The sequence below is a fragment of the Cygnus olor genome, chromosome 7 (assembly GCF_009769625.2).
Source record: "Cygnus olor isolate bCygOlo1 chromosome 7, bCygOlo1.pri.v2, whole genome shotgun sequence".
In the NCBI taxonomy this organism is placed as follows: domain Eukaryota; kingdom Metazoa; phylum Chordata; class Aves; order Anseriformes; family Anatidae; genus Cygnus; species Cygnus olor.
In genome coordinates, this window is record NC_049175.1 from 500,970 (window position 1) to 514,740 (window position 13,771).

Sequence of the window (13,771 nt, forward strand, 5' to 3'; positions counted from 1 at the left end):
TTTTAGGTTTGTATCAGAGGTGCAGTGTTCAAAAAGTCACATACTGAGTCAGGTGCCTTCATGCAAGATAAATAACTAAGATTGCTGAAGGTCATTAGAGATAAACGGGGTGTGATTTTCTTCAAGCTGTGCTTGCTCTTCGGTGGCAAGCATTACATCTGTTGGAAAGCGGATGCTCTCTTAACTGTTCCCAAAAAGATCAGTCATAACTGAGGATAAATGCAATAAGGTTAGGGTTGCTGGAGCATTTTTCTTGTAAAACTTCGCCCACAGTTGCAGCAAATTTTCCAAATCTTGAGTTAAGCTTAAGTGTTCTTGGCCTGGTATCTGATGAAATGCTTAATACAGAAAGAAAACTGAGATAATCGTACTCATAAATACCACTCATTTTATAAACACTTTGCATCTTTTAATATTTATACTTCTGAAGTGACCACATCTGGTTTTAGAGATGCAGAAATAAACCAGAATGTTTACTGTGTCACCATCCTGTTTATGCAGAGAGCTCTCAGAGGTCCCCCTGTGAGCCAGCTGGTGAGCCCACTGTCCTGAAGCAAGAGGGAAAGGTGCCCAGTCGTCTGGCCCTTGGAAACCGAGGTGGATACAATGGGAGATGCTGGGGTTCACCTGTTAGACAGAAGAAGAAACACACAGGTAGGAACTGACTAGTTTGTACAGCATCTAGGGCTGTGCTTAGGCATTGCTCTGGGGTTTCAGTTGTTCCCTTGCTCCTTCATTCCACTTGTCAGCCTTTCCTGTACTACAGGAACAGTTGATTGTCTCTGAGGTGTTTGGCACGGCAAAACAGGTTTTGATCCAATAGATTTCCTCCCCACCTTCTTCTGAATTGCAGTTTGCCATGTGCATACTTTTCTCACAGCAGCTGTGTTCTGGGTGATGGATTAGTTATCTGGAATGGAATGTTTGTTGGGCTCTGGGAGCACAGCACTGTGCTCCTGGGTACAGAAACAAATTCAGAGGAGCTGCTGCCTCTCACACCCCTCTTCAGAAGGGTTTAAGTTAGAGGCTTGAGGATATGAAAAATCTTTGTATAAATTGTGCAGCCTCTACCAGAAGGGTACCTATAGAACCTAACTTTGTATGTATATTTGTTTCTTGTTATACTCTGCCATAAAGCTTGGCAGATGGAGTGAGGGGCTGGGACGATGCGAAGGAGGAAATAAAGACAAACACATTGTTCTTGGATTGTTCTGCTTTTTAGTCCAAGAACTGTAAAACGTCAGTGCTATCTGTGGCCAAACTGGCTGACTTAATCTCTTTTAGTTTGCAAAGTTAAATGCTCGCTGACATGACTGATCTTAGTTAGGAGTGTAGGTGACATGGCTAGAAGTTTACCTGCTGACTGTACTGTGTTTGTTCTGGTGTTGTAGGCATGGCTAGCATTGACAGCAGTGCTCCTGAAACCACCTCTGACAGTTCTCCAACGCTCAGTCGGCGACCACTACGCGGGGGGTGGGCAACAACATCGTGGGGCAGAGGACAGGACAGTGACAGCATCAGCAGTTCTTCGAGTGATTCGCTGGGATCTTCCTCTTCCAGTGGCAGTAGGAGAGCCAACGGGGGAGCCCGTGCAAAGACTGTGGAAGTTGGCAGGTAATGAATAGTGTCACTGCACAGAGTCAACCTCTAGGCCTGATGTCAGGGAACTGGCATGTGTGCGTCAGGAAGTACTTGTTGGGAGAGTTTGCTTTGTCTCCTCTGGACCCTGAAATAGGAACTCTGCACCCAAGTTAGTGAACTTGGAATATTGTTGCTATCTGAAAGTTTCCTCTGTGTGTTTCCCCTAGGTATAAAGGGAGGCGGCTGGAGAGCCATGCTCCTCATGTTCCAAACCAGCCGTCAGAGGCAGCTGCTCACTTCTACTTTGAATTGGCCAAGACCGTCCTCATCAAAGCTGGTGGAAACAGTAGTACCTCCATCTTCACCCACCCTTCCTCCAGTGGTGGGCACCAGGGACCACACCGCAACCTTCACCTCTGCGCCTTTGAGATCGGGCTGTATGCACTAGGGCTGCACAACTTTGTGTCCCCCAACTGGCTTTCTCGAACTTACTCCTCCCATGTCTCCTGGATCACAGGTTACAGCAGAACTTCATCGGGAAGCTTGCTTTTGGGCAGGAAGGGGCGGGGGGTGAGCTTATTCCCAAATGTGATGATGGTGATGTGCTATGGTAGTCAAGTAAGCTGCTGGCACAACTGGCAGCACAGGCTGAGCACTGGTGATTTACACAGTGTTTTGCTTCAGTCCTCTGAGCCACAGACCTTTCTCAGAAGGTTTTGGGAAAAGGAGGTACACAGACTGGTTTTAACCTATCCTTTGGTGGTCTGCCAAAGAGATAGACATTTGTCAAGTTTGAATGTGCTCTTTGGCTGTGTTCAGTGTTTCACTTTCCTCCTCCTTGTTTGTACCCAGACCTACTGCCTGCTTTCTACCCACATGGTTTCCAGAGCCTGAAAAACACATCTTTGAAAATTCATGTTTTCCTGACATGACAGAAATAGAGCAACAGTCCAGGCTGTGGTTTTTGGGTACTAAAATCAACTGTAGCAAGTTCCTCTCACTGTGTGAAATGCATCTTTAGCTTAACTTTGATAATGGCACCCTCACTCACTGCTGGCTTATCAAGGGCTCTTCCCTGCCCTGTGTTTTGGGAGGATGAACCTACATTTGACTTGAAGTGTAAGAAGAGCAACTGGGCTCTGTTGCTGCTACTGAAGGAAGTAATGAGTGTATCTCCTTTTGAGGGAGAGCTGACAGGAACTCTGTTGGGCATGGTCAGTAGTGTGAGAGTCTTCTCTTTTACTCTTAGGGCAGGCTATGGAGATTGGTAGCGCAGCCTTGAACATCTTGGTGGAGTGTTGGGATGGACATCTGACGCCCCCGGAGGTGGCATCGTTGGCAGACAGAGCCTCGCGGGCCAGAGACTCCAACATGGTGCGGGCAGCTGCTGAACTGGCGCTCAGCTGCCTGCCCCACGCCCACGCCCTGAACCCAAATGAGATCCAGAGGGCTCTGGTGCAGTGCAAAGAACAGGTGAACATTGCGTCAGGGCTGACTAGCACAAGCTGACTGCCAGCATCAGGGACGTACCGTTACTTGGGGGCTTGGCTCCTCTCTGCTACTGGATAGCCCTAGTCTTAATTCTGTAGGTTTGTCTTAATAAATAGCTGAGGTTATTTTGCTGCATAGTTGTGATCTAGCTGCTCCCCTTAGCATCAGTCATTTTAGAGTGCCTTGTACTTCTCTCTGGTTGTAGTTTTGCCTTCTGTTTCTGGTTTTGCATTCTTCACTTCACCTCTAGTTTTTCTTTTTTCTCACCACCCTCAGGACAATCTGATGCTGGAAAAGGCCTGTATGGCAGTAGAAGAGGCAGCAAAGGGAGGCGGTGTGTATCCAGAAGTCCTCTTTGAAGTAGCTCACCAGTGGTACTGGCTTTATGAACAGACTGTTGGTGGGACTCCGGCCCAGAGAGAAGGTGCCACGGGCTGCAGCGCCAGCGGTGCACGGGCTGCCTCCGAAGCAACACGAGGGTTGGCAGACAACCGGGTGACCACTGAGCCAACCACTGTAACAGTAGCAGCTGCGGTGACTGCAGCAGCAACGGTCATGCCAGTGATCTCTGTGGGATCAACCATGTACCAGCAGCACACAATGGCAGGGCCAGCGATGGCGCACACACACACGCAGGGCCTCCACCCTTACACCACCCTTCAGACTCACATTCCCTGTAATCCCCAGTATATCGGACACACTATCCAGCACATGCCACGTCCAGCTGTCTTCCCAGTGCCTGGCTCAGCATACCCGCAGGTGAGTTTTGTCTGTAGCTTGTTTATTTACAATAATTTTGTGTGACTGCTGCCAGAAGAAGTATCTGTGGCTGGGGAGAGTGTGGGGCAGGACCTGCTGTGTCTTGAGATATGGCTTCTGTGCTCACTTACTTGCTGATTTGTGATACCTAGTTAGACTTCCCAGCTCAGCTTTTGAGCTGATAAGGAGCCTTCTGTGGGTGCGTGTAATGTCTCAAGAGAATACAAAAGATAATATATCACTAGTTTTTAATTTTAATTGCCCTATAGTTTCTCAGAATATGCAAGGCACTTGACAGAAAGTTTGTCATCTTGACACTAAATAGAGACTACAGAGGGAAAATTAACAAAAGTTATTTTAACTTCTGCCTGTTTTTGAAAGTTCTTGGAATGTTTCTGTGCAAAGTGATTAAATATAAATGGAGGAAGAGCAAGCAGATGTAATAGTCATGTGGTGCAAGTTAGTTACTGTGCTGCTTACTGAGCTTCCTCCTTCTTGTAAGATTGGATGTCCCATGCTCTGGGTTTTGTGTGGGGACATCATGTTTTGAACTTCTAAATGGTCAAATAAAGTAGACATGACTGTTGCTTGTCTTCTTTCTTAGGGTGTCCATCCAGCGTTCATAGGAGCTCAGTACCCTTACTCGGTAACAACGCCATCATTGGCAGCTACAGCAGTGTCATTCCCTGGTGTGCCAGTCCCATCCATGACGCAGATTGCGGTGCATCCCTATCACAGCGAGACGGGACTGTCACTGTCTTCCAATGTAGCGAGTAAGTGTTACAGCCCTGGGCTGGTGGGTGTAGCATGGGAGGTACAGCCTCACAGCTGTACCCCAGCCAAGTCCTGCTCCTCACCAACATCGGTTGGTTGGGACCAGAGTTCTTGCTCTGAGAAGTTCTGAACAAATCCACCCCAGCCTAAAGATGCGCATGCTCAGGGGCACTGGGGTTCATTATGGGGCCTGATTCAGCTAGTGGAACTTTAATTTCTGTGTAGATACATTTCCAGTATTGAGATTTTGTCCTCTCTGTTTGGAGATGTCCTGGCCTTTCTGACCTCTAACTTGCTAGAGCTTTAGCCTTCTTCCTTTTTTTTTTTTTCCCTCAGCAGCCTCTCCTCAGGACAAGGTGAGCATAGATGACCTTGAGCAGACTTGTGATTCCTTTGGGTCAGATGAACAGAGAGTGCAAGAAGCAGACAGTAGCACTAATAGGTGTCTTTCATGCCCTGAGGAATTTGAGACAGCTGGTACCTGAAATGTGGAACTTCTGTAGAGAGGACAGATGTTTTGGCAGTCATGTCAATGGCAGTCTGAATGACTGCTCTCACATGTTGTGTTGGGGCTTGAGTGGTGGTGGAGATCCATCAGGTAGTGAGCAGCACTGGAACAGCAGATGTTGACTGAGTTGTGAACGTGTTCTCACTGCCACGGGGTTCTGCACTAGTAAGTTGTGGTTGGACCCAGGCTCTGTTATTTCCTAACTGAAGAGGCTATAATGTCTGTCTGTTTATGAATTTGCTTATCTATCAGTGTGTTGCAACTCACTAGGTTCTGGAAACTTGGCATGTGGGAAAACACAAGAGATGTGCTAGCCTCCTTCATATCCAGATTATCAGGAGAAAGGGGATTCCTTTTCAGTTATTTTAAAGTGTGCTATCTTTAATTTCAATGCTGAACGACACCGCAAAAGGAAATAGAAGAGTCCTGAAGGCCTCAAGATATGAAGAGCATCTTTTGCTGACAGCCTTAGTCCTAGGCTGATGCTGTGACTCTTAACAATGAGAAACCATTTCTGTAAGAGTTATGAATCTTCTAGAACCGTTAACTAATCCTAGAGCACTTAAAAGGATAAAACAACCCCACCCTTCCCACTTGCCATTGTTTATGGTTTTCAGAAACTTGTTTTCAGTTCTTAAAATACTGTTTTGCTGTTCCTGGAGTACATAGGCACATGGTGACGCTCAGGTTCTGGCAACAGTTCAGCTTTGCTCATTCTTGTGAGTTTTTCTCCTCGGCCAGCCGTCAAATGTAGCATGGATTTTGCCCCACTTTGTCGGTTGTTTGGCACTACGTGTCTGCTTGGCTGAGGAGGTCGGACAGATCTGTCCTGGGAGGCACAATGTTCTCAGTTATTCAGCTGTTCACTAGTAAACATTAAAAAAAAATGTTGGAGGTGTCAGAGGAAGAAAAAAAATCAGAATTTGGAGCATTGCCCAAGCATGGTGTAGTAGCACCACAGAGAACCTGTGAAAAACAGGTAGCAATGTGCACCTACCTAATGGCATCTCTGCTCGGAAATGCTCAAGAAAACCTTGTTTTTCCTTCTCCATGCCTTTCTTGAGAGAGATTAACTCGAGTCCCTTGTCAGAATACAGCTTACTGGCTCAGAGTTAGCTGCTGTCTATACAAGCTTATGTGGTACAATGTGTAATGGGTTTTCCAGTGATTTCCCTTGAATTTGCCCATATTAGTGTAGTGTCTGAACGTGACAGAACCGTCTCAAGTTTACTTGCAGTTTTTACTGTAGATATCTGCTGCCAGTGTATGCAACAGCTGTTCTTTACGAGGTTTGATTGGAAGCTAGCCTCCAGTAACGTTCTTCCCACATAGTATCTGGATGGAGTCATAGCTGACTTAAACAGGAGTGGAAGAACTTTGCAATGTTGGACTTTCTTTGAAAGACTTAATACTGTTCTGGCTCAGTGATTTTCCTCAGCAGTTTCACATCAGATGTAGATGTGCACGTGTGTTTCCTTAGACAAGAAATCAGAACCAAACATCATTTAGTAATAGCAAAGGCCTTGGAGTCAATACCTATATTTACATGTAAAACATGGATGATATGCATGTCCATGGTATACTGCAGAAGAGATGGGCAAGTCTGTAATCAACTCCCTTTAGGCCCTGCTTGCAAATAAAATAGAGATATTCTTAGCCCATTGTATTTCAGTTGTAAGTCTGTGGTTTTTGGTTGCTCTGTTGTTCTGTTTAGGGGAACAGAACAGTACATTGGCAGGGGGCAGTCAGTTGAGGGAGATGACGGCCCAAGTAAACCTTCTCTTAGGCTTGGTGGTGGGTCCTAATGCTGCTGTTTTGCTCTATTCAGTAGGAAGTGTCCATGCAGGATCAACGTTCCCAGCGATTCAGGGGGCTTCCTTGACAACTCTGTCCTCACAGCCCAACTCCCTTGTTACAGGGGGTTTTCCTGCCGAGGATGAGCAGCACAGTCAGCCTGTGAGCCCCCAGGGTCTGCACTACCTCCACTCCGCATACCGAGTTGGTAAGGACAGCCAAGTGGGTTTCTATGGCCCTCTTGAGAGGGATTCAGGGCAGGGCTGCAGGTTTTCACTGTTGTTTGGCAATTTGCTACTGCACCTGTTGGGGGCGATGGCATCCTAGCTACCTGGGGAAAGCCAGTTTATAATCAGTCATATGTGGAGGCCAAAAATGGAGGCATAGCAATCCTTCCTCCTTTGCTATGAAGGTTGAAAAGTTGCTGCTGAGAGCTATGAGAGTAGAAGAGAAAGCTCAGTGGGTTAGAACAGGGAAGAGTCTTGCCTTTCAGCTGGTGTATTGTAAAGGAGTCCGGAGAGTGTTCTGAGGATGGGATTGTGGAAGTTGTGACAGTTAGAAACAGTGGAGTTCAGTTCCTGCTGCTCACAGATGGTGCAGGCACACCTCTAGTTTAATACCAGTTGAGTCTTCAGAGGCACAGAGGGATGTGACCTGTGCCTCTCCAACTAGGTTGTTGAAGACTGACACAGAGTGTGGGGATGTAATAGTGTTCCTTTCCCAGCCACACTGGTTATGAGGAAATAGTCTCTGCCTTACACTGCCGCTGGTACAGGGATGTCAGTCAGTCGTGGGGTTTGTGATTGAGCGTAGACTGCAGGGAGCTACTCAGATATGGTCACCGTCCAACCCAGCAGGTACTTGGGGAGGGTGGAGGAAGCCTCCTAGGATAAGCAAAGCCAGCACAGGACAGCAAAAGAAGTGAAACAGCAAGAAAATGGAAGAAAAACTGTCTGGATATTGCCTGAGTTTTTGTTGAAAGCTAGAGAAGAAAGTACTTGTCAATCAGAAAGGGGTGTAGATATCATGGGAAGCATCATAGCGGTAAGTAGTAAGCCATGAAAGGCGTTTAGTAGCCCGAATAACAGAAAAAGGGGATGGGGGAAGAGGATCTGGAAGATCAAGACAGGCTTTTGCATTACATAGCACCTGCTAGTATTTTAAAGCTCGTTAAATGGGAGTTTGTGTGAGGAACTGTAACAGAATGAGTGAAAAGTTTGCAGATTGACACTACCGCAGTTCACTGTTGGCCTGTTGTCTTTGCAGCTAAGTAGCTTGATTTGGGTAGCCTCTCTGTTGCAAAACTTGGAACAAATCTGTTGCTCTCAGGACAACTTTTATAGTGTAGCCTTTGGGGCTGGACCCTGCTGTAGATCCTAGTGGAGTGTCTCTTGGCAGCTCTAGTGAGGTGTGCTGGCTGCGCACATTCCCCAGCCTGGAGCAGACCCAGCTGCTTCCTTTGGTGACAGTCTCCAAGGTGGGCCTTCTGTTTCTCTGTGGACTTTTTGCAGCCAGGGAATTTGATGCTGGAGAAGGGCAGGCCAATGAGGTGGTGTTGCAGTGAGTGAAGTGCTAGACTAAGTCTTACAGGGCAGAAGTGCTGCTTGACTGGCTGCCCCTCTCTCACAGGGATGCTGGCTCTGGAGATGCTTGGCCGAAGAGCTCACAACGACCATCCCAACAACTTCTCCCGCAGCCCACCCTACACGGAGGATGTAAAATGGCTCCTTGGGTTAGCTGCAAAGTTAGGTAAGGCTCAGAGCAGTACTTCAGCAGAAATCCACTTCTTGGGATTTGGACTATGGGGGGAAAAAAAGCTCTCCTAAGAGTGAAACTTCAAAGACTGGGTGAGCCTGGTATCTGATTCCATTTCTGATCCCTGCTGCTCTTTCACCCAGGCAGTCATCCCTTTTCTGGGTTCTGTAGGCATGCTATTGAATTTTGAGGCACTGGAAACGCATGGGGTTGGACAGGGCTCAGAACTTCCATTCTGTAACAGTAACTTTTTCTTTTCCCTTTCCACTATCTCATAGGTATTCTTCTCTTCTTTGTGTGCATTTATGCCTTCTGTGAAGACCTTTTATAGGAGCAGATGTTTAACCCACCAAACATTTGGGTTTTCTTTTCCTTTTTTGGGGGGATTTGTTTTACTTACACTTTGATCTTGGGTCTTTTTTTTTTTTTTCATCTTATGTTCTTAATTCTTTCATCAGCAGTAAGAACTTAAAAGCAACTCTACAAACAGCCTGCCCAGTGGCATGACTTCTGCTGCTGTCAGGGGAGCTCCACTGCAGACTGCAGTGGGGAAGCTTGAATCTCCTTCCAGCATCCACAAGACATGGGTGCTGGTGCTGCAGGTGCTTCCTAGATGGGCAGGCTGGAAGAGCTAGGAGGAGGTGCGGTGTATTTTTTTCTCTGTAGTTACCTTGCCACACCAGTTTTCTTTCATATCTCTTTTAAAGACAGGTGAACTGGGAATATCAGTGACTGAGTGGTACTTGGACTCTACTCAGACCTGATGGATATATCAGAATAATCTCTTATACCCATGAGTTTGCTAGACTCTCTTCCCTAAGCCTGCTGGAGGATACATTACCCTGAGAAGAAGTTGCTCCAAGTCCAGGTTCTTGCTGGGAAATGCCTGATTTTTTGAGTGTCTCTTCCCTTAACACTGTTGTTCTGACCTCTCCTTCCTGTGCAGGTGTAAACTACGTGCATCAGTTTTGTGTTGGTGCAGCCAAAGGGGTGCTGAGCCCTTTTGTGCTGCAGGAGATCATCATGGAAGCTCTACAGCGGCTCAACCCTGCCCATGTGCACAACCACCTGCGCACCCCAGCCTTCCACCAGCTGGTGCAGAGGTGCCAGCAGGCCTACTTGCAGGTAATCTGTGGTCTGTCTTCCTGCCTGGCCGCTGCCAGCCCTGCAGGAACTGCCTGCGTGTGCACGTGCAGAGAGGGGAAGGGGCCTTGGGTAGCTTGGGTAGCTGAACTGGTGCGCTGCGTGATGCATGCCTCGCCCTCAGCAGGGACTGCAGCAGGCACAGCTTGCCTGTGTGGAGGCTGCATACAGAGGACCACACTGTGCTGATTCTTCTAAGGCCTCTTGTCTCCTGTGCTCACCACACTGGATGGAGTGGTTTTATGTTCCCTGTCCTCTTTCTTTCTCACTCCAAGTGCTACACAGGTCTCTTAACTTTTTCCTTGCTTTGTTTTCAAGCCACCTATCCAACTCTTTCTAGCCTTTTTATTCTTTCCTCTTTTGTAGTCTGTCTTCACCACATCACAAAGCCCTGGCATGGCTGGCTGGTGTGCCAGTGCTGGCATTAATAGGGGAAGTGGCTTGGTCACCTACCAGTACAGATGATATCTCAGGTTTTACAAAGGTTTTACAAGGTTTGTACCAGGATAAATGTGTTTCCGTGAGCCAGCTGTCTGTTCCTTAAAACAGTGTAAACAGGACGCCCTACATACACCTACTTCTCTGAGTAAGTGACCGTAAGGATGGTTCTGTAGACATACTGTCCAGGTTTGGTTAGCTGTCCTATCACCTGGATGGTATTTCTGGGAAGTGACAGCTTCTTCACTTGAGCTGTTTTTCTGAGCTCCATTAGGGAAACAGATTTCTCAAAGGCTGGACTGGCAATTTTGGGGCCTTAGTTAATAAACTGATGGAAGTAGCAGATGACAACAGAGTGCTAGCCCTAGAGGTATTTTGTAGCAACTTAGTGCAAACCTTACTCTTGCCATACCCCTCAGTGTAGATGATGTCTAGTGACTGTGCCGGGTCCCCATGTTTAACCTGCAGAATGAATGGTGTGAGGGCTGGATGCTGGTGGGCAATGGAGAAGCTGACCCTTTTGCTCTGTACTATGCCACCAAATGGTGCTCACGAAGAAGAGAATGCCTGCTGATGCTGTGTAATACATTTTGGTACTCTGAGGGGGGCAGTTGCCTTGGCCACGTTAGGATGTAAGATACAACACTACTGTCTTTTGAGCTAACTCTCCTCTCTGTCAGAGCCTATGGGTCTTGGGACCTCTCATGGGGTAACATGATCGCGTGACGTATCACCTTTGGAGCTCTTGAGTCCTGCTAAGAATGTCACCAGCTTGCGGGTGGTGAGCAAATACCTTAAGGCTTTTTCCCTGTTCCCATCCAGTACATCCATCACCGGCTGATCCATCTAATTCCAGCTGACTACGATGACTTTGTGAATGCCATCCGCAGCGCCAGAAGCGCCTTCTGCCTGACTCCCGTGGGCATGATGCAGTTTAATGATATTCTCCAGAACCTAAAGCGCAGCAAGCAGACAAAGGAACTGTGGCAAAGGGTGTCTCTGGAAATGACCACCTTCTCACCATGACAGCAGGCGGAGCTCCACGGACACACAACCCTTTGCCCCGCATAGTTGTAGTTTCATTTACACAATCCTTCCTTCTGGTGTCTTTTTTATTTTAGTTTTAACTTGTTGGAAACCACTGATTTGATGTATTTATACCATGACATTCCTCTCCAGCACTGTTGCGTGTTGGCGCTCTGCTTTGCTCGCTCTTCCTCCACCTTCCCAGTGGGCTGCAGGCTTCAGAGGCGTCAGGTAATGAGAAGGAAGTCGAGCTGGCTGCCCTGTGGTGTAGTCACTGCTTTTTTCCCTGAGCCCTGGAGGCTGTCCTGCGAGCAGTTTGCAGTGTGATTACGCACGTGTTTGAGGGGTGGGGAAGTCTTGTCTTAAATATTTATTTTGGCATTTATAAATATGTAAACTTTTTTTTTTGTATGGGCTTCTCTTACTCCACACACCATCTCCTGTTGGGAGAGGCTGGGACTGCTGTGCACAGCCAGTGCTCCCTCCATTCCTTTCAGCACCTCCTGCTGAGAGAAGCTGAGACTGGAGTAGCAGGGCCAGAGCCACCTCTGCAGCTTTCTGCAGCAGCTGCTGATGGCAGAGGCTGGAGCTTGGGCAGTCCAAGTCTAAGACTGCCCTGAGCTGCCTGGAGACTGCCAGAAGTGCTCAGGCTCTTTTTCAAGAGTGTCCCTCACTGGGACTTAGGATGTTTTGATCCTGGTTGTTCAGAGTTGTACAATCGTGTTTCTTTTGGCTGGGGTATTACTCTCCTGTAATCAGTTTCTTATCCCTTGTCTCTTCTCGTTTCCTGATTAAACACTCGTTTTCTTAGACTGACTCTCTCTTCTCTCTGCTGTGATGTTGACAGTGATGGAACTGGCCAGCTGTGTGTCAGTAGGAGCTCCTGTGAGCTGATAGATAGCTGTCTTGCCTTGAGAAATAGCAGCCAGCACGAGGCAGGTGGCCAGAGCCAAAAGTTTCTTGCCTGGTACTGCTCTGAGAATGACGTATCTCTGCAGAGGCTGAGGTATGTGCTGAGTGGGTGGGTGAGGGGCGTGAGCGAAGCTGGTGGCCTGGGGCGTCCTGGTGCAGCGTCTACGCTTCTGCCAGCCTCTGGGTTCCTCTTCCAGTGTGGACTGCAGCAATACCGTGTGGTGATGGGCAGCTCTGTATTTCCAAAACCTTATGCAAAACAGTAGTTGCTCGCACTTGATGTAATTGTTAAGGACTAGTGGTGTGCTCCCATGAGTTTTAAGAGGTACTTGGTGGACTATCTCAGAGATCCAATAGGGACAGTGTTGCAGAAAATTAATTTTAGAAAGCTTTTATTTTTGTGCCAAGGAAATTTAAAAGGCTACTGCCGTCTGTAAGCATACAAGCACAGAAATTTCAGGGTTTTTTAAATTGGTAATCAGAGAATTGATGGATGTTAAGAATCTTAATGTCTCAATAGTAATATATTTTGCTTCTTACTTGGATTTAAGCAATGGCAATAGGGAGCTTTTAGTTTCTGCAAGATAAAAATTTATGCCTGTGTGATCTTTTCAATGATGCTCTTAAGAAACAAGTTAACTAACTAACTAAATAGGGCAAAGCAGATGAACAGGCTCCTTTGGTTTTCTTCCTGTACTACACAGGCCAGCAAGTGTAATCAAAGTTGTGCTTTTGATTGTACAACAGTAACTATTTAAATATCTCCTTAGAGCCCTTTGTATACCTCCATAGGGTGTTCTGCTGTCTAGTTACATGCTAATTATAAATGCTGATGCTTGTAAGAATGTGTTAAATTTTGTGTTTTTTAAACTAATTCTGTGTTGGTTGTGAGCTGCCTGTTATTGAGCAAAAGTCCAAGCTTTTGAAAGGACAGCCCCATCTCTGGAAAGTCTAGGTTCCTGGAGCACTTTCTCTGGTTCTTGTATGTTCAGAACTGGGAAAGTAGCTTGGAGGAAAAAATGAGTTTTCTACTAAAGTCTAACCTTTTCCTTTCCACTTACACTTAGACCCTGAATGGGCAAGTTTTCACACTCTTGCAATTAAAATACATCAGGAGCATGAGAACATTGTCACCAGTATCTTTGGTTTGAGGAAACAGTGGAACTGCTTACAGTGAGATTAGAATGGAATTTATAGGGAAGTGTACATGCTTGCTTTTTTGTGTAGTCCCCATAAGTGTATAAGAGAAAAGAAATAGCAATACCCATTTTCTTCCACTGTGCTCAAAACTTTCTCTTTGATTGTTTTACCTGCTCTAGTTCTTATACAGAGATTGCACTGCTTCCATTTGACAGACCCTGTCAGAGTTGTCTTCCAGCAGCTGCAGAGCCCATGCAGGAAGAGCCAGGGAATCTCACCTCAGACTGACATCGACCAAACAAGCAGCTTAGTGGTATGAGCTACAGGTCAGTAGTTTCAGAAGTTTCCAGTCTTTTCTCTGAAAAAAGAGAGTACTCAGATGCAGCTGTGAGAAAGAAGAGCTGTGTGGAGATGCTGCCTTCTCATTTATTCACATCTGTCTGAACACGC

At 46.8% G+C, this 13,771-nt stretch overlaps 1 protein-coding gene across 3 annotated transcripts in view; it reads left to right on the top strand.

The window, feature by feature from the left end:
* Positions 1 to 12,081, top strand: part of ZSWIM8 (zinc finger SWIM-type containing 8) — a 67,953-nt gene extending 55,872 nt beyond the window's left edge. Inside the window, exons 17-26 of one of the 3 annotated variants that reach the window (XM_040564460.1) lie at positions 502 to 654; positions 1,392 to 1,614; positions 1,809 to 2,098; positions 2,831 to 3,054; positions 3,349 to 3,831; positions 4,436 to 4,604; positions 6,942 to 7,115; positions 8,537 to 8,656; positions 9,609 to 9,787; positions 11,066 to 12,081. In XM_040564460.1, the coding sequence (XP_040420394.1) occupies positions 502 to 654; positions 1,392 to 1,614; positions 1,809 to 2,098; positions 2,831 to 3,054; positions 3,349 to 3,831; positions 4,436 to 4,604; positions 6,942 to 7,115; positions 8,537 to 8,656; positions 9,609 to 9,787; positions 11,066 to 11,269 (2,219 nt within the window). In that variant the 3' untranslated portion in view covers positions 11,270 to 12,081. The remainder of the gene's footprint in view (positions 1 to 501; positions 655 to 1,391; positions 1,615 to 1,808; positions 2,099 to 2,830; positions 3,055 to 3,348; positions 3,832 to 4,435; positions 4,605 to 6,941; positions 7,116 to 8,536; positions 8,657 to 9,608; positions 9,788 to 11,065) is intronic. The other 2 variants (XM_040564461.1, XM_040564462.1) reach the window with 2 other exon arrangements.
* The last annotated feature ends 1,690 nt before the right edge of the window (positions 12,082 to 13,771 follow it).